Consider the following 22,095-nt stretch of genomic DNA (forward strand, 5'->3'; position numbering starts at 1 on the left):
TTTGGAGAGGTTTTCGCTATAGGGCACGTGCGCTCGCCAGACAGACAGAGACATAGAGACAGAAAGCGAGAAATCACCCCCTAGGGGGGATGGTCACGCCGCAATCCCTTCTCCTCCATTCTCCTCTCGGGATCTTGGGCACACACGCACACGTGCCCGGCGTGAGTTTTAAGCCACCAGGTCTGGGACGAGAACCGTGGTCGACTACGTGGGAGTCCAGCGACATAGCCATTACGCTAACTGCTGGTTCCCTAGAATAATATTTGAAATAACAATGACAACGATGACAATAAACCTCCTATTCCCTTTATAAAAAGAGAATATTTTCATAGCCCATTACCTGATTGTTAAACAAAACTACTGTCCTTTTGTATAACCATTTTACAAATTCAATATTCGTGGAAATAGAAGAAATAATTGAAAAACCAAACATAACTACTGTGTGCAGATGTGGTGGAAAAACCAGAGAGCCAAAATATGGCAAAATCAGTGCTTCATAAACAGTCAATGGATTTTTCTAAAAATACTTTTTGCTAATGGCAAAGTTCAACACCTCAGAAAAACTCTGAATTAAGATCTTAGAATAAGTTTCCAAGCTGTACAACATAGTTTTAAATACACTACCCTTGTTGTTTGTAAGGCTTCATTGAAGTTTAGCTTAACAGTCATAAGCCATGTGTTTGAACATCTTGTGAGAGGTCACTAGCAAAGAAAACAAATTTTTTCCTTGTTCACCCCACTACTTATCTGAAGAGATACCATTGCTTTTTAAATTGTTCCTTAAAAATGTTTCTGGAACATTTAACTTTGAAAAAAAAATTCAGATTTGCTTCATTAAATCATCATTTAGACTTTACAAAGTGACAATGTAGCAATTTGAATTATTGTGTTAATCTGTAACTATTCTGATATGTTATAGTTTAATAAACAAATATACTAAGTGTTGCACACTCTCTGCTGTAGCTCTGGTACATAGGAAATTGGGAGAGCTATAGAGTAATAGCATCATCTTCCTAACATACATACATTTTCCAAAGCCAGAATATCCCATGTGCTTTTGATATAACTAGGGGACCTAAATGCACCGCAGACCCCTTAACACCTTGACTTGATAGTTCTTCACGAGAAATTGAGTACATCTTGGGTGAAGAGTAATAGAAAAGAGGAGGCTGAAGAGTTGGGATTTTGTTATATCTTCTTGCCTAATAGAGTCATCTTCAAGAGAATAACTTGACACTCAACCAGGGTGTATATTTGGGTTGCAGGATAACAATGAATGAGAGGTTAGTCCTCTTTTCCACTTGTCTGGCAAGATCCCTTGGCAAATATGGGGTAGGTATTTGCCAAGTGGCTCCTGAACAAGGTCTCTTTAGGGGAATACAACAAGGCTGCAGTCATTTCTTCTCATAAAGTGTTTTGGGATCCTTCAGGAAAGAGGACTAGAGGAGTATTATTACTAACTGGCTTCGATGTTCAAACCAAATGGAACCATTTTCTCTCATGTAATTATTGCTTCAAGCATTAGTGAATGTTCTTAAGATGAAATGGATCTCATCTTTAAGTACCCATTTCTTAAAGTACTAATTCCCTAGTGAATGTTTTTAATTACTGTGTCCCAAGTACCCTCACCAAGTAAGACGATGTCATAGCCTGATCAGTGTTTATCAAGCATATACATCTGTGATGTGCATTTTCCAAATTGTCCTTCCTCCCTCACAAATAGATAGCAAGAGTGAAATTAAAGGTGTCTAGCTCAATATGCATGTCTGCCTAATGAGAAGGCTCCTGTCTCTTCTAAGACATCAGTGAGAAGATGTATGATGAATGTATAGCTACTTTCTTTGATCACACTGTGAGCTCCTTGTGGCCTAGGAATCTGTTTGACACCTAATTCTTTGGTTTTCTGTGGGACTTAGAATGGAGATAGACATATGGAAGGGCGTCAGTCAATGAGTCTTGAGGATTTTTACCAATAACGACAGATGGATAATATAGATAAAAATAAAGCATGTTAGAAAATCCCTGGAAAAGAAGACCCAGGGCAAGAAAATTTCCACCAGGGGCTCTCCGATTGGACTTCAAATGAAAGACACAAGTCCATCATATTCCAAATGAAATAAAACAAAGATAGTAAAAATTAAACAAAAAATCCTTAGACATTATAATGTACCTATAATTAGAAGATTGACAGGATGAATAAAGGACTATGAATTAGAAAACACAACAATCTCTCACAAGAACATCATATTAGTTTAAACTGGGCTCACAAAGTATTGGGAAGTGGAGGAGTTCTATCTGAACAGTTAATTATTGAAGATGTAACACGTCCACTTTTGTATAGGAATAGTGCTGGGAAAATGCATTTTTTTAAGAGATTTTTTTTTTTTTTTTGCCTTACGGCACTTGTGCCCTGAGAGAGACAGACAGAGTCAATGAGAAGAAAAGTGAGAAATCACCCTGGGGGTGGGGGAGTTGCCATCCCTTCTCCTCCTGGGATCTTGGGATGGCCATCCCTTCTTTTCCTGGGATCTTAGACATAGATGCACATGTGCCTGGTGTGATTTTCATGCCACTGGGTTTGAGACTCGAACTGCGGTTGGTCATGTGGGAATCCAGCAACTGAACTGCTATGCTATCTGCTGGCCCCTGGAAAATGTATTTTCAAGTGAGTTAAGTATGTCAGTTGAAATCTACTGTTCATTATTCATTTAATGAGCATGCCTCTCTTTCTCGCAGAAGATGAAAAAATAACCCTGTGTCCTCAATATAAATTATTGGTTTGAAATTAATCTAATTTTGGCCCAGTATGCCAGAACTTGTTGACCAAATGAGGGATCAGAAGGGTGCATGTTTCTGCCTTTGCTGCTTGTTGAATAATTCCTATCTAATTTTCAGTTGGGAACTTCCTCTCACGTCACCAGAATGGTCAGGATCAGAGAATTGCTGGGTTTCTTAGTTCTTGATAATTCTAGCACCTCATCTCACAGATTTATTCAACATTTACAATTTGTCTTATAACTAGAAATAAGTAGAAACTGATTGCAGATAACTTTGTCATTTATGTTACTAATTAAGAATAGAATAATTTGAAATGCCATCTTCTCAAATTTGCTTTTCAGTTAATTAACTTAGATATCTACTACGTGAAATTTTTATTTCCTAAAACAAGGTGCTCTGTGATCTTGGAAACTTGTTAGGTATAGGTTAAGCAGAAGACTTGAATTTGGAATTGGAAATAGATAAATGATTTGCAAAATAGGTAAGTAGTCCATAGGCAATCAAGAGTTGACTAAGTTTGTACTAGCTAGCAAAGGGCTACCTGTTTAAAGAAAATAGTTTTGGTTTTCATCCCTAACTCTGAGACTAAACCAGCTTTGTGACCTTGTGCAAGTCACTGAATCTCTCTGGTCTTCATTTTCCTTCTGTAAATATAAAGATTTAGACAAATTTTATGGTCCCTTCTAGTTTTAACACTCTCTAGCCTTCCATACATCTAGAACTGACTTAGACAGAAGAAAACTGTATTTTAAAATTCTCTTAGGCATAGAAAAGGAGCTGTAGTGATTCAGATCAAGATTCTTTGGGGGGTTCGTTGAGTATAAAATCTCTTAAAAAAATAAAGACTGAGCTCCAGGCTTTAGTTTTCTAATGACCATAGGCCATGAGCCAAAGCTGTACCTTTCCAGCAGGGTAATTATTTATGTTTAAATCAAATGTTTTAAAAATGGAAGGGATCAGAATAACATTGTGAACAGGGGACTTTATATGAACTCCCATGAGGAAGAATGGTAGAACTGTGAGGATAGGGATAGGGCCATAAAGAGCAATATTTAACTGAAATGCCTGTGAAGCAGAAAAGGACCATTTAGAATGTCAGTGAACTGAATGGATCTTGGCTCTAGGAGATGAGAAGACTCATGCCTTTTCTGAACACGCGGTATGATTTCTCTTTGATTGGGTTTCTCATTTGGGAGAAATTCAGGTAGGAGGCAGCGAAACCAAAGCAGGATTTCCAAGAGTTTTTGAGCTCATCTTTGGAATAAAACACTGGCAGGGGATTTGAAGAAATGATTTTCCCCAAGGCCATTGGGTAGATGATCTCAGGGCAAAACTGACTCCTGGAGGGGTAGACTGAAGAGGGGAAGGCAGCCATCCTGGCCCTGGACAATCAGTTCCTTGACCTCTGATATGCCTTTAGTGGATGTCCTGTGGGGCAGTGAGGAGTCCATTACTGCTTGACTATATCTGCAAGGCACTTTCTTGTTCAATGACAATCTCATCACTTAAGAATCTGGAGCAGATCCACTACGATTTTCAGAGACACCGTCCCCATAGACTTACTTTGTTTATCTTAGAATTGTAAAGGAAATAGATTTTTGCTTATATCTCCTTCCTCCCTTTATCTTGTCTATAACTTAGACTTTCACTTAATTAAGCCAACTCCTAGCACCCTGGAAAAATTTCCAGACTGTTTTCAACACTTGAACATAAGCTGAATGCGCAGGAAGGGTTGCTTCCTGCCCTATTCTGTCTTTACAAGAAAACAAGTGTCCTCATTTTTGCTTCTGGTGGTCTTCATACAGAGCTCAGACAAGGAAAGTCCTGTCTGAAGCCTACTTAGACAAGTGCTGAAGGAGAAAATGAGTTCTGAGAAATCTATAGTTGGAAAGACTTGTTTTAGCAGACTGGGAAACCAGGACAAGTCCAACTCACCTCGGTGTGCTACATAATATAACCTGGACCTCTGCCAGATACTCTTCTAAAGGTTTGGGAAAACAATGCCAATCTTATTTTATTTATGGAACTCCTGTTCATCAATCACAAATCCCTAAAAGAGCCTTAAACCCAGGTGTGAGGTTACAGAGCCAGGTGTAGAACTGAGGGTGCCTCTGGGCTGGCCCACCTCAGCCACAGGTGCTACTAACAGCGTGGCAAGTTTGAATCAGAGTCCCTGTTGATACAAGAGCTTCTCATGCCCTTTCTAGGCAGCACTGGGAAAGACACTGGCAAGTCCGGCCTCTACGCCCCTTTACCTCTGATAAAGAGGGCCTTGAATCTGCCATATGTGGATGTGTAACATTCAAAACGTTTGAATACGGGCGAGTACACTGTGGGGCAGGCTGTGGGTAGACGCTGTGAAATGCAGGGCCTAATGGTGGAACGGCGCGGTGGCGACTCCCTAAAGCATGCTGCTGAGTATTTCTGACACCGGGGTGGTGGCGGGGCTCTCAGGGCTCGTCTCCAGGCCGGTGGGGCTGGGCAGGTCTGGGTGGCCTACTGGTGGTGGGCTCAAGCTGCCCCATGGCTTTGCGTCCTGGCTCACCAGGGCCACGGGGTAGGACTCCACGTAGATGCGGTGGACTGAAGGCCTCGCGTCCAGGAGGCTGCTCTTCCTCTCTTCAGGGAGGCTGGCGGCGTGGGATAGAGCCAGACCCCGGGGCCCATCGAGGGCAGGTTCTGGCCGCTCGGCCTCTCCGGACCCCTGGGCCAGGCCGCAGGCCCGCGACAGATGCTGCGTGTAAACGCCATCGGAGAGCGACAGAGACTGCGTCTCGCTGTGCATGCGCAGCCAGCGGTGGTGGCGACTGAAGCCGCCGTAGTGCTGGTGCTTGCCCGGCTTCCGTTTTCCCAGAAAGCCCAGCGGGGGCCGCGCGCCGGGTGCCATCTTGGTGTGGTTCTTGGGCGCGAAGTCGGTGAGGGTCAGGCTGTGGAGGAACTCCGCACACGACTGTTCGCGATCTGGGCCCTGGACCCGGCCTTGGGCATCCTGACCTGGCCCTGCTGCGCTCTTCACGTCGTGCACCTGTAGGACATCGGGAGCGCTGCCGCACAGGCCGCTTAGGGCCTGCTGAGCGATGTCGTGGGATGACAGGTAGACCAGGTCCAGGTCTCTGGGACTCAGGGCGTCACTGGAGTCGTAGTCACTGTCAGTGGGGAGGAAGACTTCAGAGCAGCCTTCCTCATCGGAGCAGGGCTGTGAGTCTGCGAAGTCAGAGGGTAAAGTTAGCAAAAAAGGTAAACTTAGGGGCTAGCAGGTGGCATCGTGGTTAAGGGGCTGGATCCCACGTGACCAACTCCTTATTGGAGTCCTGGAAACACACAGGGCACATGCATGTGTGACCAAAATCCCTGGAGGAGAAGAGACTGCTATATGGCCATGCCCCCTGGGCTGATTTCTCTCTCTCTCTCTCATTCTTTCTGTCTCCTGGCAAATGCATTCGTCATAAGGCATAAATATCTAAAAACAAAAAATAAAAATGTATACTTTTAGCTGGGGTCTGCTTTATGGGCTAGATCTGTGCCCTGTGCTTTGTTTAATGTCTTCTGTCATATCTTTAATTTTTAATAATTTTGAACAAGGTCCTCCACATTTATTTTGCATAGGGCCTTACAAATTATGCCATGTGGTCCTAGCTTAAGGGAAATGAAGAGGAACATAAGCAGGTCCTATCCAGAAAGAAGTAGAAGGACATTCCCTCATTTCCCACACATTTTTATTATTTTTCCTATGATAAAACAGGAAAATGGATATTATTAATTGATCTATTCTCTATTTTTATTTCAGAGATGATTGTTGTGTTTGACAAAGTAGGAATTAAAAAATAATAAAATAAAAAGAAACTACTTTATCACTTTCTGTTTTCAAGATGCTCTCTATATTCAATGAATCTTTGAAGTATAAAAATATTAAATTTATCATAAGTCAGTACTTTCAGAAGAATTCAATGTGTACTCACTTCTTAAATATTTACAATTGACTTGGGACCAGCAGTTAGCGTAATGGCTATATCGCTGGACTCCCCCATGTGGTCCTAGCTTAAGGGAAATGAAGAGGAACATAAGCAGGTCCTATCCAGAAAGAAGTAGAAGGACATTCCCTCATTTCCCACACATTTTTATTATTTTTCCTATGATAAAACAGGAAAATGGATATTATTAATTGATCTATTCTCTATTTTTATTTCAGAGATGATTGTTGTGTTTGACAAAGTAGGAATTAAAAAATAATAAAATAAAAAGAAACTACTTTATCACTTTCTGTTTTCAAGATGCTCTCTATATTCAATGAATCTTTGAAGTATAAAAATATTAAATTTATCATAAGTCAGTACTTTCAGAAGAATTCAATGTGTACTCACTTCTTAAATATTTACAATTGACTTGGGACCAGCAGTTAGCGTAATGGCTATATCGCTGGACTCCCATGTAGTCGACTGCGGTTCGTGTCCTGGACCTGGTGGCTTAAAACTCAAGCCGGGTGCGTGTGCGTGTGTGCCCAAGATCCTGAGAGGAGAATGGAGGAGAAGGGATGGGATTGTGGTGTGGCCATCCCCCCTGGGGGGTGATTTCTCGCTTTCTGTCTCTCTGTCTCTATCTGGCGAGTGCACGCGCCCTATAGGAAAAAAAAAAATTACAATTAACTTCAATCTCAAAAATTCGTTTTTGTAAAAAAAGGGGGGGTGATGGTGGTAAGGGAAAAGAGACACTGGTGACTGAAGTTGGGATACTCAGTTTAAAAATCCTAGCTGCCCTCCACCTATTTCTGTGAGCCTGGGAAAGTTACTTAACTTCTTTGAGCTTAAGTTTCTTTAGAAAGTGGAGAATAATTGAACTTGTTACTTAGGATGACTGAAAAATAAGTTGATTATGTCCATAATCACATTATTAACACATTGCCGGTTCTAGTTGTCTAAAAAGTAAAAAAACGAATGTCAAAGGAAAAACAAAACCAAATATAATTAGAGGCAGAAGTTTCCAAGTGCATATTATGAGGTCCATGTGTGAGCTGTGCGTTTAATTCTGTAGATATTTGTCATTTAGTTCAATAATTGTTTATATCTTTTATTCCTCAATCAGGTTATACATTTCTATAGGGCAACCACTGTCTATAATCCTTGGAATTTGCCACAGAACTTTGCCCATACATTTCACTTTTGAAAACATGCAAGTGTTCTTAGAAAGAACAATTTTTTTTTTTGCACCCAAATATTTATTTATCTATTGGAGAGGGATAGTATGTGCATTTTTATTTTTCACATGACACTTAATCACCTATATCTTTACGGTATATAACATTTCTTTTTCCAGCACAATTACCATGCGTATCAGTCAAGACAGAGCCGTTACTATACACATCAGCAGCAGCAAATAGCTTTTCTTTTTTTTTTTTTTTTTTTTGTCAATTAAGTATGCTTTTTTTTTCTTTGTCTTCCCCTGGTCCCCTTCCTAGAGCACAGATAATTGGTATATATTGAATGAGGACATTCAAAGTCAATCTTTCATAGTCTGACTTGCTTTGCTTAGCATTAAGTCTACTATATTCATCCACTTTGTATCAAATGACAGGGTTCCATTGGTTTTTATGACTGAGTATAGAGTACATATGTCACATTTTTTTCAATCCAGTCATCTATTTTTGGACATTTGGGTTGATTTACTGTCTTAGCAATTATAAATAATGCTGCAATAAACATGGATGTGCAAGTGCTTTTCTGGCTGAGGGTTTTTCTGTCCTTTGGGTAAATACCTAAAAGTGGGGTTACTGGGTCATATGGTAATTCTATTTGTAGGTTTCTAAGGAATTTCCATATAGTTCTCCAAAGTAGTTTTACTAATTTACATTCCCAACAGCAGTGTAGGAGAGTTCCCTTTTTATCATAGCCTTGCCAGCACTTATTTATTTTCTTAATTTTAGCCATTCTTACTGGGGTTAAGTGGTATCTCATTATGGTTTTTGATTTGCATTTCCTTTATGATAAGAGATGTTGATCATGTTTTTATATGCTTTTGGACTCTTTGTATGTCTAGAACAAGTAATTTCTAATCTGAAAATCTGAGGTAATACTAATAAAAATCTTAATAGAATTTTAAATAGAATTTAATGAATTGATTTTAAAATTCATTTGGAAAGGAAAAATTATGAGAATAACCAAGTTTAAACATTTTCTATAAGACATAATAGGGAGAAGTAAGTATCAAAGCATAGTATAGAGTTTGGGTCATCAAAACTTAGTGGTATTGGTGTAAAAAGGGACAGATGGATCTGTAGAAAGAAAGAAAAAGTTCAGAAACAGTCTTAATTTGTGTGATAATTTAACATGTGGTGAAGATAACATTCTAAGTAAGGGAGTGAATAGATTATTCAATATAGAGTGTCAAACAGTTGGCTATCCCTTTAGCAAAATAGAAAATGTTCAACCTGTACCAAATATAAAAATAAATCAGTTAAATATAGCAAGAAACCCCAAAGTATTAGAAGACAACATGTTTGGGAACCAGCAGTTGGCGTAATGGCTATGTTGCTGGACTCCCACGTAGTCGACCTCGGTTCGCGTCCCAGACCCGGTGGCTTAAAACTCATGCCGGGCGCGTGTGCGTGCGTGCCCAAGATCCCGAGAGGAGAATGTAGGAGAAGGGATTGTGGCGTGACCATCCCCCCTGGGGGGTGATTTCTCGCTTTCTGTCTCTATGTCTCTCTCTGTCTGTCTGGCGAGCGCATGCGCCCTGTAGCGAAAATCTCTCCAAAAAAAAAAAAAAAAAAAAGAGAAAAAAAGAAAAAGAAGACAACATGTTTATAATTTGGGGGCAGAAACTTAAAAAAAAAAAAAAAGTAAAAAAGGGGACCAGCAGGTAATGTAGTGGTTAAGTTGCAAATGAGTGACTGTGGTTTGAGTTCCAGACCTGGTGACCTGAAACTCACACTAGTGCATGTGTGTGCATTCCCAAAATTCCAAGAGGAGAATGGAGAAGAAAGAATTGCAACTTGGCCATCTACACTTCGGGTGTGATTTCTCTCTGTCTCTCCAGTGAGCATGTGTGCCTTATAGCAAAATTCTATCCCCCCTCAAAAAAAAAAAAAAAAAAAAGGAAACTAAAAGGAAAATGATAGGTTGGAAAAAAAAAAAAAAAAAAAAGGAAACTAAAAGGTAAATGATAGGTTGGAAGAAAAAGAAAATAATGGCATGATAAAAGATTAATATACAGAATATATAGAAAACTTTTATCTTATAAATCTGTGAGAAAACTGTGCAAATGGGCAGAAGGTAAGAATCAATACTCTAAAGAAAAATGAAGACAAATGGCTAATAAACACATTATTATTATGTTCAACCTAGATAGCAATTAGGGAAGTAGGGATTGAAACAATGTGGCCTGTTCTGCCCATCAGACTTGCAAAAAAATAAGAGTTACAATCTCATGTGTTGGTGAAGTGTGGAAAATCAGTGTGGCAGTATACATTGGTACAGTTCATTGGACATGGATCCAGTGGTATAGCAATTTGGTAGACTACATTAAGAAGTTATATGTCATTTGTATATCAGGTCCTGTTTTAATGTATCTGTGAGAAATTGTATTCTTGGAGGTAGTTACAAGTTGTTTACTGTAAAGTAGATTTACAGTAGTTAAAAAATAAAAATCATCTTGTGGTTGAGAGTTCTGTGACAGAAAACTGAGAGGTACAGAAGCATTGAATAAAAATTATATGCTTTCAGAGTTCTGCAAGGGTCCATATTCAGAAGTACTAACTTTCTGATTAAAGAATACAAGAGATGGAGCTAGGAGATGGCACAGCAGTTACATTGCTGGACTCCTACATGACCGACTATGGTTCAAGTCCTGGACTTGATTGCTTAAAAGTCATGCTGAGTGCATGTGCATGTGTGCCCAAGATCCCAGGAGAATAGAGGAAAAGGGATTGTGGCATGGCCACTCCCCACCCCTGCCTCCAGGGAGGTGGTGATTTCTCACTTGCCCTATCACCGTCTCTCTTTCCAGTGAGCACACTCACCCTAAGGCAAAAACATCTTTTTTAAAAAAGAAAGAATATAAGAGGTTATTAAAAAATCCTATAGGGTTAACTGGTTTTAGTTAATGTCATCATAGTGAAATATCAGACACAATTATTAAGAATATTGCAAAATTAAGGAATAAACTTGATTTTGTTATGGAGTCACTATCAAGGTTTCTTCTGTTTTAGGAACTCAGAACTTGTTTATTTCAGGTTCAGGTATAAAGTGCTGCTTTTTTTCCTGATTGTATGATCTGCATGCTTACTCATAAATGTCAGGGCTTGATGTCAGTTTTTGCTCTCCCACTGCCAATTGTTACCCAATATCTATTATCTTTTTTCAGTTTACAATCTTGATTTTATTGGGGTATAGCACTGCACTCATGTAAAAGGCCACTTTTTTCCCCAGCTTCCCTTGCAGCTAGGCCTGGTTATATAATTAAGTTCTGGCCACTGAACTAGAACTTGATGTATTGTATGAAACTTCTGGAATACTGAATAAAGGGAGATGGTTTAGCTGGGAGATTGGCCATTTCCTTTTTCCCCTTTATTTTCAGTTTCTCACAACAAGATATATCAGATGGAGTCATGAGTCATGCTTGGAAATCGAATCCATGTGCTAAGATGGTGGAACTAAAACCTAGATCTTGGTATCTGAAAACTATAGAGTGCATATACCAACCCTGAATTACCTGTCTCTGGACTTCTCTCACACAAAAGAGAAATGCTATGACAGTCTTTTCTGGGTTTTCTCTAATATAGATCCAATTCATTCTCTCTGGTAAGAAAACTTAATGTCTGTCAGTAGGGGAATGGTTAAATGAAGTGTGGTACATCCATACTATGGAATATTATCCAGCAGCTACAAAGGATGTACCCATATGCTATTTTTCAAATGATGGTTACCAAAAAATGACTCCCTCTTCTTTGAGATGTCATTTGTTCAAGATTTTCTTCAAACATAGGAAGTATCCCCACCTGTCCCAGAAGAGATTGCTCACTTCTCTGTGCTTTTTTAACCTTTGCTGCTTTTTGACATTTAGCCTGTATAGGCTGTATTATTATCTTTTGAATATAAATATAGCATCTTGGTTTCCTGGTTAGACTATGAACCCTCTCAGAACAGAGATATTTAATCCATTAATTCACTCACTGTGAAGATTCTATATTGCTTAAGCTCCTGTTCTAACAGAAGCACTCTGCTTGGTACTTGAGTGGCTACAACATTAATAACTTGTATATGTTTTCAAGAACTTTACTGTTTTAATGGTGATATAAAGTGGATATTGTCATGAGACTATGGAAAAGCATAGGTTTTATAAGAGAAGTCTAGCAAACAAGATGCAAGTTCAGAAAAAAGAGGGATTACTTTTTATGACAGGATGGATTAAATACTTTATCATCTCTTTTTTTCTCCCTCCATTCATTCATCTCTGCTCTGTCTACATTAATTTATTTCTTCATCCATTTTTAAAAAGTGATTTGAGGCAGCTTTTAATAATAAATGTGCAAACAAACATAAGAGGATTAGGAGCCATAGAGGAAGAGGAAACACCACAAATAGTCTTATTTGACTAAATGGAAGGTAGCCTCATTGGTAAAATGAGGCTACATAGAAGGAGTTCTGACATTTGTGCTCTTGGCAATTTATCCTAAGGTTTATTTTGATACAAGAACTTGTATGTGAGTATTCATAGCAACTTTATTGGTAAGCTCAAGCTGGAAACTACCCAAATGTCCTTTGGTGGGTGAATAGTTTAGAAAACTGTGGTATACTAATAACATAGAATATAACTCACCAATAAAAATAATAAATTTCATGTATGTAAAATTTATGAAATAACGTAATTATATAAGTGAAGAACAGATGATTAGCTTCAGGAGTAGGAACCGGAGGAGAGGACAGATAAAGTTATAAAAGGATAATAGAAATTCTGTGGTGATGTGATAGTTGTGTATCTTGATTATGATGGTGGTTACCCAAGGTTACACATGTGGTAAAGTTACGTAGAACTATATATGCAAGTTCATAAGTGTGCAAGAACACAAGCACATATATACATACAAACGAATGTATGTGTAACTGGTGAAATCTGGATAAACTCTGGATTTACTAACTTCTTGGTTTTGATTTTATACAAGATTTGTGTAAAATGTTAACAATTAGTGAGGACAGAGGGAAGAGTGCACAGGACTTCTTGTGCATTTATCTGCAATCCTTCGTCTATAGTTATTTCAAAATGAATAATTTAAAAAGGGACATTTCTCAGCACAATAAAAGCCATATATGGAAAACCTATAGCTAACATCATACTAAAAACTGGAACAAGTCAAGGCTGCCCACTTTCTCCACTCCTTTTGAGTATAGTACTGGAAGTCCTAGCCAATGCAATCAGACAAGAGACTAAAATAAAAGGCACTCAAATAGGGCAAGAAGAAGTGAAATTTTCTCTATTTGCAGATGACATGATTATATACATAGAAAACCTCAAAGCATCCACAAAAAACTTTTAGAAGTGATAAATAAATACAGTAAATCAGGATATAGTATCAGTGATAAATGAATACAATGAATCAGTGATAAAACTATCAGTGATAAATGAATACAGTAAATCAGTATATAGGACACAAAATAAACATACAAAAATCTATAGTGTTTTTATATACCAACAGTGAACTTGCTGAGGTAGAACTGGAGAAAACAATTCCATTTACAATAGCCACAAAATGAATAAGATATCTAGGAATAAACCTAACCAAAGAAGTCAAAGACCTCTACAATGAAAACAGAAGAAAAAAAAGTTAAAAATGGCACAAAAAAGTGGAAAGACACTCCATCACTCCATGTTTCTGGATTGGAAGAAATAACATAATCAAAATGTCAATCCTACCAAAATGAATCTAAAAATCTAATTCAATCCAAATCAAATTACCGGAGATATTCTTCACAGATTTAGAAAAACAATCACAGAATTTGTCTGGAATCATTAAAGACCTTGTATTGCCAAAGCAATACTGTGCAATAAGAGAGGAGTAGGACACATCTTACTCCCTGAGCCTAAACTTTATTACAAAACTGTGATAATCAAAACAGCATGGTATTAGCACAAAAAATAGACATGTGGATCAATTGAACAGAATAGAGACCTCAGAAATAAATCCCCAAACATATAGCCAACTGATTTTTTTTTGGGGGGGGAGAGGGTTTTGCTATAGGGCGTGTGTGCTTGCCAGACAGATGGAAAGAGACAGAGAGACAGAAAGAGAGAAATCACCCCCTAGGGGGGATGGCCACACTGCAATCCCTTCTCCTCCATTCTCCTCTCGGGATCTTGGGCACGCACGCACATGTGCCCGGCGTGAGTTTAAGCCACCGGATCTGGGACTCGAACTGCGGGCGACTACATGGGCGTCCAGCGACATAGCCATTATGCTAACTGCTGGTCCCTAGGCAACCAATTTTTGACAAAAGGCACCAGTCAATCCAGTGGAGAAAAGAAAATCTCTTTAGTAAATGGTGCTGGAAAAACTGGATATCCACCTGCAGAAAGATGAAACTGGGCCCCTGTTTCTCACCATCAACAAAAATCAACTCAAAATAGATGAAAGATCTAAACTTAAGGCTTCAAACTATAACGCTACTCATGGATAATGTAGAGAAAACTCTGGTAGACATGGGAGCAGGGAAGACTTCTTAAAGCACAATCAGTAATCCCAAAAATAAACAAGTAGGATTACATCAGGATAAAAAGCTTCTGCTCAGTAAAAGAAACATAGTTAAAGTGAATGAGCATCCCTAAGAATGGGAGAATATATCTGTAAAATATCCCTTGATAAAGGACTGATAACCAAATATACAGGGAACTCAAATGACTTTCCTGAAAAAAAAAATCAACCCAATTAAAAGATGGGAAAATGAACTGAACAGGAAACTCTCTAAGGAAGACTTATGATCAGCCAAAATGTGTAAGAAAAAATGCTCAACATCCCTTATCATAAGGGAAATGCAAATCAAAAGCACAATTAGATACTGCCTGTCCTCATTCAGAATGGCTCAGATTACAAAAGTAAAAAGTGATAAGTGCTGGCAAGGCTATGGAGAAAAGGGAACCCCCCCTACAATGTTGGTGGGAATATAAATTAGTACAGCTACTGTGGAGAACAATATGGGGGTTCCTCAAAGACCTATAAATAGAACTACCATATGATTCAGCAATTCTACTCCTAGATATTTACCCAAAGGATATGAATACTCTCAGTCTGAAAAGTACTTACATATCCATGTTTATTGCAGCATTATTCATAATTGCTAAGATACAGAACCAACCCAAATGCCCACGCACAGATGAATGGATTGAACAAGTGTGGCACATATATATTATAGAATACTACTCAACCATAAAAAGCAAGAAGACCCTGGCATTTGATAGAAAGTGGATGAAAATGGAAGATTTACTGCCACGGAAGCAAACCAGACTATGAATGAAAGAGAGTGTGTGTCCCCACTTAATATATACCAAATATCTGGACTCAATGGTGGAAATGGAAAGATTAGAAAATATAAAAGCATGGAGAACAATTGTGGATATTAAAGACAGTATGAGAGAAGGGTGGGAAATGGAGGAAGGTGAGAGGTAGGGAATCAAAGGGAAAAAAAGGCAAAGCAAGGCATACAAAAATGCAAAATTATGGGACCAGCAGTTAGCGTAATGGTTATGTTGCTGGACTCCCATGTTAGTCAACCACGGTTTTCATCCCAGACCCGGTGGCTTAAAACTCATGCCAGGCGCGTGTGCGTGCATGCCCAAGATCCTGAGAGGAGAATGGAGGAGAAGGGATTGCAGCGTGGCCATCCCCCCTGGGAGGTGATTTCTCACTTTCTGTCTCTCTGTCTCGCTCTCTCTCTCTGTCTGGCGAGTGCACGTGCCCTATAGCAAAAAAAAAAAAAAAAAAAGAAAAAAGAAGAAAAAGTATCTGTTGATGATAATTTGTATGATAATATCTTTAACTAGGCTAATATACAGTGTACTCATGCCAGGAAAATTCATTTTATAAGCTATAATGATATACAATGATTGAATGTATAAATAAAATAAATAAAATCAACTTTACCATTGAAATAATAATAAAAGAGAATTCAATTTAAAAAAAAAAAAGTAGAGTAGAACGAGAGAAGGCTATTGAATGTCTAATGAGTTTGTACCAATTTTGTTTTCCTTTTTTTTTTTGGAGAGGTTTTTGCTATAGGGTGCATGCTCTTGCCAGACAGAGAGAGAGACAGACAGAGAGACAGAAAGCGAGAAATCACCCCCTAGGGGGGATGGCCATGCCGCAATCCCTTCCCTTCTCTTCCATTCTCCTCTCGGGATCTTGGGCACGTATGCACACACGCCCGGCATGAGTTTAAGCCACCAGGTCCGGGGCTCGAACCGCGGTCGACTACGTGGGAGTCCAGTGACACAGCCATTACGCTAACTGCTGGTCCCGAGTTTATACCAATTTTGTAACCAATGAGTAGTTATTGAAGAATTTTAAAGAATTAACAAGGTCAGAGCTATGATTTAGGATACTTCTGTAGCTGGTAGGATGTAATACATTTGACAAGGAAGAGGTAACACGGAAGACAGCTAGGAAGCTATAGTTTGGGCTATGTTTCCTTTAAATATTTTTCTTGTTTAGGCCGTGAGCTAAGCAAGAGCTATGAGTGTGTGGAGGAAAACAGAAGTTCAGGAAATTAGTTTGTTCAACAATGTTACTGAGTGTGTGTTGTGTGCCAGACAGACAAGGTTTCTTTATTCAAGCAGCTCATACATTAGACAATTTAGAAAGTGGCAGAAAATATGTAATGTTAATTTCAGATAGTACAAAATTTTATGAAGAAAATATAGCTGGATTTTAGCTAGAGAGTGATTTGGGAGGAAGATTCTTTCACTAATATAGCGTCATCTCTGCAGAAAAGGGAGTGTAGGTGAGACCTTAATGATTAGAAGGAGTCGGTTCTGTGGAAGTTTTAGGGGAGATAACTAGGAGAAACAAGTGGCCCCAAAGTTACTGTTGGGTTTCAAGCCACGGTTCCTGGGATGAAAGGAGTAATGTTACGCCAAAGGAGTTAAAAGCAAACCTGACTTAAGCTGGGCAGTAGAAGGGATGATAAATTGAATTTGAAACAGGTTGTGCTTGAGGGGATGACCAAAACATCCAGGAGGAGATGAAATGGGAGCCTTGTTAGGTAACAAGTTTGAAGGAGATATTTGTGAAGTATGGCGGAGGTAGAATCATTGGAAAGGAAACTGTTGTAGATATGAGTGGTGAGTCTGATAAATATACCAAGGAAAGGTGACCGTTTGTGAGAGCCAGTGCTGGCATTGGACTTTAGTGAGAAAGTGGAGTGACACATTGTCGTTGAAGACCAGAGGTTAGGACAGAAGACAAATATGAAGGGACTTTCATGTTAAGGAGAAAAATGGATAGAGGCTTGAGCTAATTTACTTTGCTGTTCTTTTAAAAAGTTTTAGATAGTACTTTTCCTGATACTGCACTTAATAGGATCTCAGATTGTTGTTCTTCTTATGATGGTAGGGTTAAGAACTTTAGGAGTGATGAACAAGAGAGCTTAACTGTAGATTTCAAATTAGGCTCGAGATAAGACTCATGTAAGGAATTAATAATTGACTTCAGTTGAACTTTCAACTCCATTTGTCTGACCAGAGTTGTCTATTCATCTGTCTGTCTGCATGTGCTTGTTTGTATCCACAATCATAGTAGATGATATCTGATAGTTACTTGGTGCTTATTGTGAGCCAGCTGTAATTCTCATCTTGCAGATGCTAATACTGAAGCTTAGGCTTATTAAAATTTCCTCCAAAAACTTGCTATACTGCTACCCACTTGAGAATTTCCGTGGCTTTCCATGGAAGCTTCCCTAGGATGGAGATCTACTTTATCCAATTTACTTTTTATAGTAGCCACACAGAGTTACATTAAACTCTTAGTAAGGGCTTCTTGACATTGTTGCCACAAGAGAAATATGTTAGGTCTTGTATTTGTTTTCCATAGCTGCCATAAAAATTATCATGCCTTGGGTGGCTTAAAATAGCAGAAACATACTTTTTGACAGCTCTGGAAGCCAAAGTCCAAAATCAAGGTGTCAGCAGAGTTACACTCTGAAGGATTTTTGGGGGAGAATACTTTCTTGCCTTGCCCAGCTTGCTGCTGATATTCCTTGTAGGTATCCCACTACAATGTCTACTTCTGTCTTCCTATGGCTTTTGTTCTATGTTTGAATCTTTTTCTCTTCTGTTTCTTATAAGGACACTTATCATTGGATTTAGGACCCACTCGGATAATGTAGTATGATCTTATCTCAAGATCCTTAATTGTATTTGCAAAGACCCCTTTTCCAAATAAGGTAACATTTACTGTTTATGAGGATAGAACATAGATATATCTTTTTGTTTATTGGTATACATGCACATGCACCTGGCATGTTTCTGAGGCCAATGGGTCTGGAATGCAAACTGTCTAGTCAGCCGTGTGGGAACTGGCTGCCTTAACCACTGGGCCTCAGAGCCAGTCCAATGGACATATTTTTTGGGAGACCACTGTTTAACACACTAGAGGACTGAGTAAAAATGACTATAACTACAGGCTCATTGGTAGCACTGTGTTCCACAGACTAGGACCATCTGGGAGACCCAGCTTCAATTCCCAGTCCAACCTAAAGTCTAGTACTGTGGCATTTGCCTTTAGGCACAGAAACTCAGGAGGCTGAGGTAGGAGATCTTAAGTTTCAAAGCAACATAGTGAGACCCTATCTAACAAGAGCAGGACATTGTGGCATATACCTGTAGTCCCAGCTGGGAAACTGATACAGGAGAATCTCAACACAGCAAAACCCTGTTAAAAACAAACAAACAACCCCGTTCCCCCACCAAAAAACAAACAAACAAACAAACACAAACTAGAAGCAACCATTGAGGAGTGTGTGACACTTTCTTCCGCTTTTCAGTCCTTAAATTCAGCACTGTGCAAGATCAGTTTGTATTTTGATCTCTTAACATACACATATGAACATTTATTGTTTGGAAGGTCCTAAAGACCATATGAAGATGTACTTTAAAAGAGCAAACATTCTGATATTTTGGTGGGGTTTTGTATTTTAACATCCAATTTTAGGACCAGCAGTTGGTGTAATGGCTATGTCCCTGGAGTCCCATGTAGCTGACCGTGATTCTAGTCCCAGCCTGGGTGGCTTAAACTCACACCGGGCACACATGCGTGTATGCCCAAGATCCTGAGAGGAGAATGGAGGAGAGGAGATTGTGGCGTGGCCATCCCCCCTGGGGGAGGGGTGTGTGTGTGTGTGTGTGATTTCTCACTTTCTATCTCTCTTTCTTTCTCTGTCTTTCTGGTGAGTGCATGTGCCCTATAGCAAAAACCTCTCAAAAAAAATTAAATAAAACCCCCAAAACAAAAAACATCCAATTTCTCTGGGAGAGTCTGTACTGATTTGCCTATGTAGAGTTAATTCAGTTCTCTTATCATTTTATTTATGTCTATTACTATATTTATAAAATTTTATTATTAACTATCCATTTTCATATTTTCCTCTCATTAAATTATGAATTATAGAGAGCATGCATATTCTCTCTCATTAAACTATGGATTATAGAGAGCATGAATATTTCTTATTCATCATCTCTGCTTAGTTAGTATTGAATAAGTCAGTCAATGAAGAAATGGACTAAGAACAAATTAAGCAAAGGAATGTGTAGAATCTTCTGTAATTCATCCAATCTGAATATGGGCATTTGAGCAGACCATGAGGACCTCTCAAGTAGCCTGTGTCTTAATCATCATTGTGTTATTAGCTTCTTGTGCTATACTTTATATAGAAAGATTCCAGTAAAGCATGTTGAATTGAGTTGAAGCAAGGACCCAAATCATTTTGCTTTATCTTTATTTATATTTGATTTAAGAGTCAGCCCAGGTGTAGCAGAAAGAACAATTGCCTTAAAATTAGATCAACTTGGGCTGAAGTCTTATTTTGTTACTTACTGTGTATGTAATTTTTTAAAAGTTTTTTTCAAACAGTTATTTTTTAAAATTTAATCACTGTATTCATTACAGCATACAAAGTGAGATTTTCCAGCATTAATGCACTGTATATTAGTCCAGTCAAAGTTATTACCATACACATTATCATCGGCAGATAATTTTTCATTTTTGTGTCCCTTAAATGTTTTACTTCTTTCTTATTCACCTTGATTCCTTACCTCTCACCCTCCCCACCCTTTCCCACCTTCCTCTCACACTGCCTACAGTATCCATAGTTGCTCTCCATGTTTTCATAGCTTCCAATCTTTCAGTTTCTGTCATGGAGTGCAGACATTCAGTATATATTAAGTGGGGACATACAATGCCTTTTTCATAGTCTGGCTTGCTTCACCTAGCATTAAATATATGTGATCTTCAGCAAATCACTTAGCCTCTCTGAACTTGCCTTCATCTGCAACATCTAGGTAATTATATTACTTATTTTCCATAGCTGCTGTGAGGATTAAACTATTGGGTTGTTGGAAAAGTTGTAACATATTTTTCTTTGCAAAAATATGTCATAAGTTTTTCGATGACCCAGTAGTTTGTTAAAAATACTTTAAGTGTGGGACCAGCAGTTAGCGTAATGGCTGTGTCGCTGAACTCCCATGTAGTTGAACGTGGTTCGAGTCTGGACCCCGTGGCTTAAACTCAAGCTGGGCGCGTGTACATGTGTGCCCAAGATCCCAAGAAGAGAATGGAGGAGAAAGGATTGTGGCATGGCCATCCCCCCTGAGGGGGTGATTTCTCGCTTTCTGTCTCTCTGTCTTTCTGGTGAGCTCATGCGCCCTATAGCAAAAACCTCTCAAAAAACAAAAACAAAACAAAACAAAACAAACAAACAAACAAAAACCAAAAACCAAAACCAAACTTTAAGTGCCTTTGGAAACAGTAGGTCTCAATCTTTTTGAGATTTTTTTTCCACCCTTATTAGAAAATAACTAGAAAACATATAAAAATAATTGAAACACAAACCAGCTAATAATAATAAATACACATACATGTATGTATATATATTTCAAAATTTTATTGTGAGAATACAGTTGATAATAAGGAGAACAATTATTTCTTATATGGTGTCTTCTGTTGGTGATGCATTTCTTAACCTACCTTTAGTTAATTAGTAAAATGATTTATAGTAACCTAACTTCCATAGCTCCCAGGAGCATGAGAGGAGATAAATCAAGAAAAGACCTAGTTATAACAGTAGTAACTTAGGAGGAAAATGCAAAATAACTTGAATATGGAGTGGTAAATATTATCTTGTTCATTTATGGAACCTATACATGGGAAACCCTGCTCAAGAAGGAAACTGAATATTTGACTTTCATGGTGGTTGTATTATTTATTAGTCTCCTTAGTGGAACCTATTGCTTAGAGTGGGATACCCATCCCAGAACAGTCTGGGAAAATCTTCAGGATGCCAGCCAGGGCACTGAGGAGAGTTTCCAAAGACTTAGGCCACTGCTACTCACTCCCTTCCTGGAAAAGAATGTAAAGTGCAGCTTCCATCCCCAGATCTAGGCCATATGCTCCATTAACCATTGTAGGCACCTTGCCCAGTTGTTATTTTAATAAATCTGGTTGTGCTCCTCAATTTCCCTTAGAGGCCCCACTGGGCTGGCTAGTACTGGTAGAACCTTGAGTTTTCCTTTTGGTTGACCCAGGAGCTGTTTGATGAAAGCTCGGACTATATAGTATTAGTGCTGGCTTAGAAAGCTCGGCTTTCTTGCCATTGTAATGAGCGTTGCAACTACTGGTCTCTGTGTGTTAGGCCAACAACAACAGAGTAGAGTTGATGCAGATTTTGAGGGCGTTATGGGGAGGTGACATCACAGGAAAAAGTAATTGATTTAGAGCTATTGCTTTTATTTTAGGGGTTGGGCGTGGCAGGACAGAAAGGACTAATAAGTTACATTTGCCCTAAAATCTATCCTCCCTTCCCATTTTTTTTAATTCACAAGAGTGCACATGCATGTGCATGCAGAAGGTGGGGGAGGGTCACCCTCAATAGGATCTCCTCATGCTGCAATCACTTTCCTACAGCCCTCAAGCTCATTAGGATCAGGTCAACGGGGTCGGAAACATGTGGTCAGCCATGTGACTTCCAGCACTGCAGTTCAATATGCCACTGTCTGTGCCATCAAGGCTAGATCAGTCTTCACATTTTCAATGTCATTATCTAAATTTTTATAAATATATATGTATGT

At 38.9% G+C, this 22,095-nt stretch overlaps 1 protein-coding gene across 2 annotated transcripts in view; it reads right to left on the reverse strand.

The window, feature by feature from the left end:
• Positions 1–2,614: 2,614 nt before the first annotated feature.
• The window catches only part of ANKFN1 (ankyrin repeat and fibronectin type III domain containing 1), a 368,177-nt gene continuing 348,696 nt past the window's right edge, over positions 2,615–22,095 (reverse strand). For both annotated transcript variants that reach the window (XM_006154669.2, XM_027774263.1), the window contains one exon: positions 2,615–5,982. In XM_006154669.2, the coding sequence (XP_006154731.1) occupies positions 5,180–5,982 (803 nt within the window). In that variant the 3' untranslated portion in view covers positions 2,615–5,179. The remainder of the gene's footprint in view (positions 5,983–22,095) is intronic.

This window comes from Tupaia chinensis, unplaced genomic scaffold (genome assembly GCF_000334495.1).
Source record: "Tupaia chinensis unplaced genomic scaffold, TupChi_1.0 Scaffold000416_1, whole genome shotgun sequence".
Taxonomy (NCBI): Eukaryota; Metazoa; Chordata; class Mammalia; order Scandentia; family Tupaiidae; genus Tupaia; species Tupaia belangeri.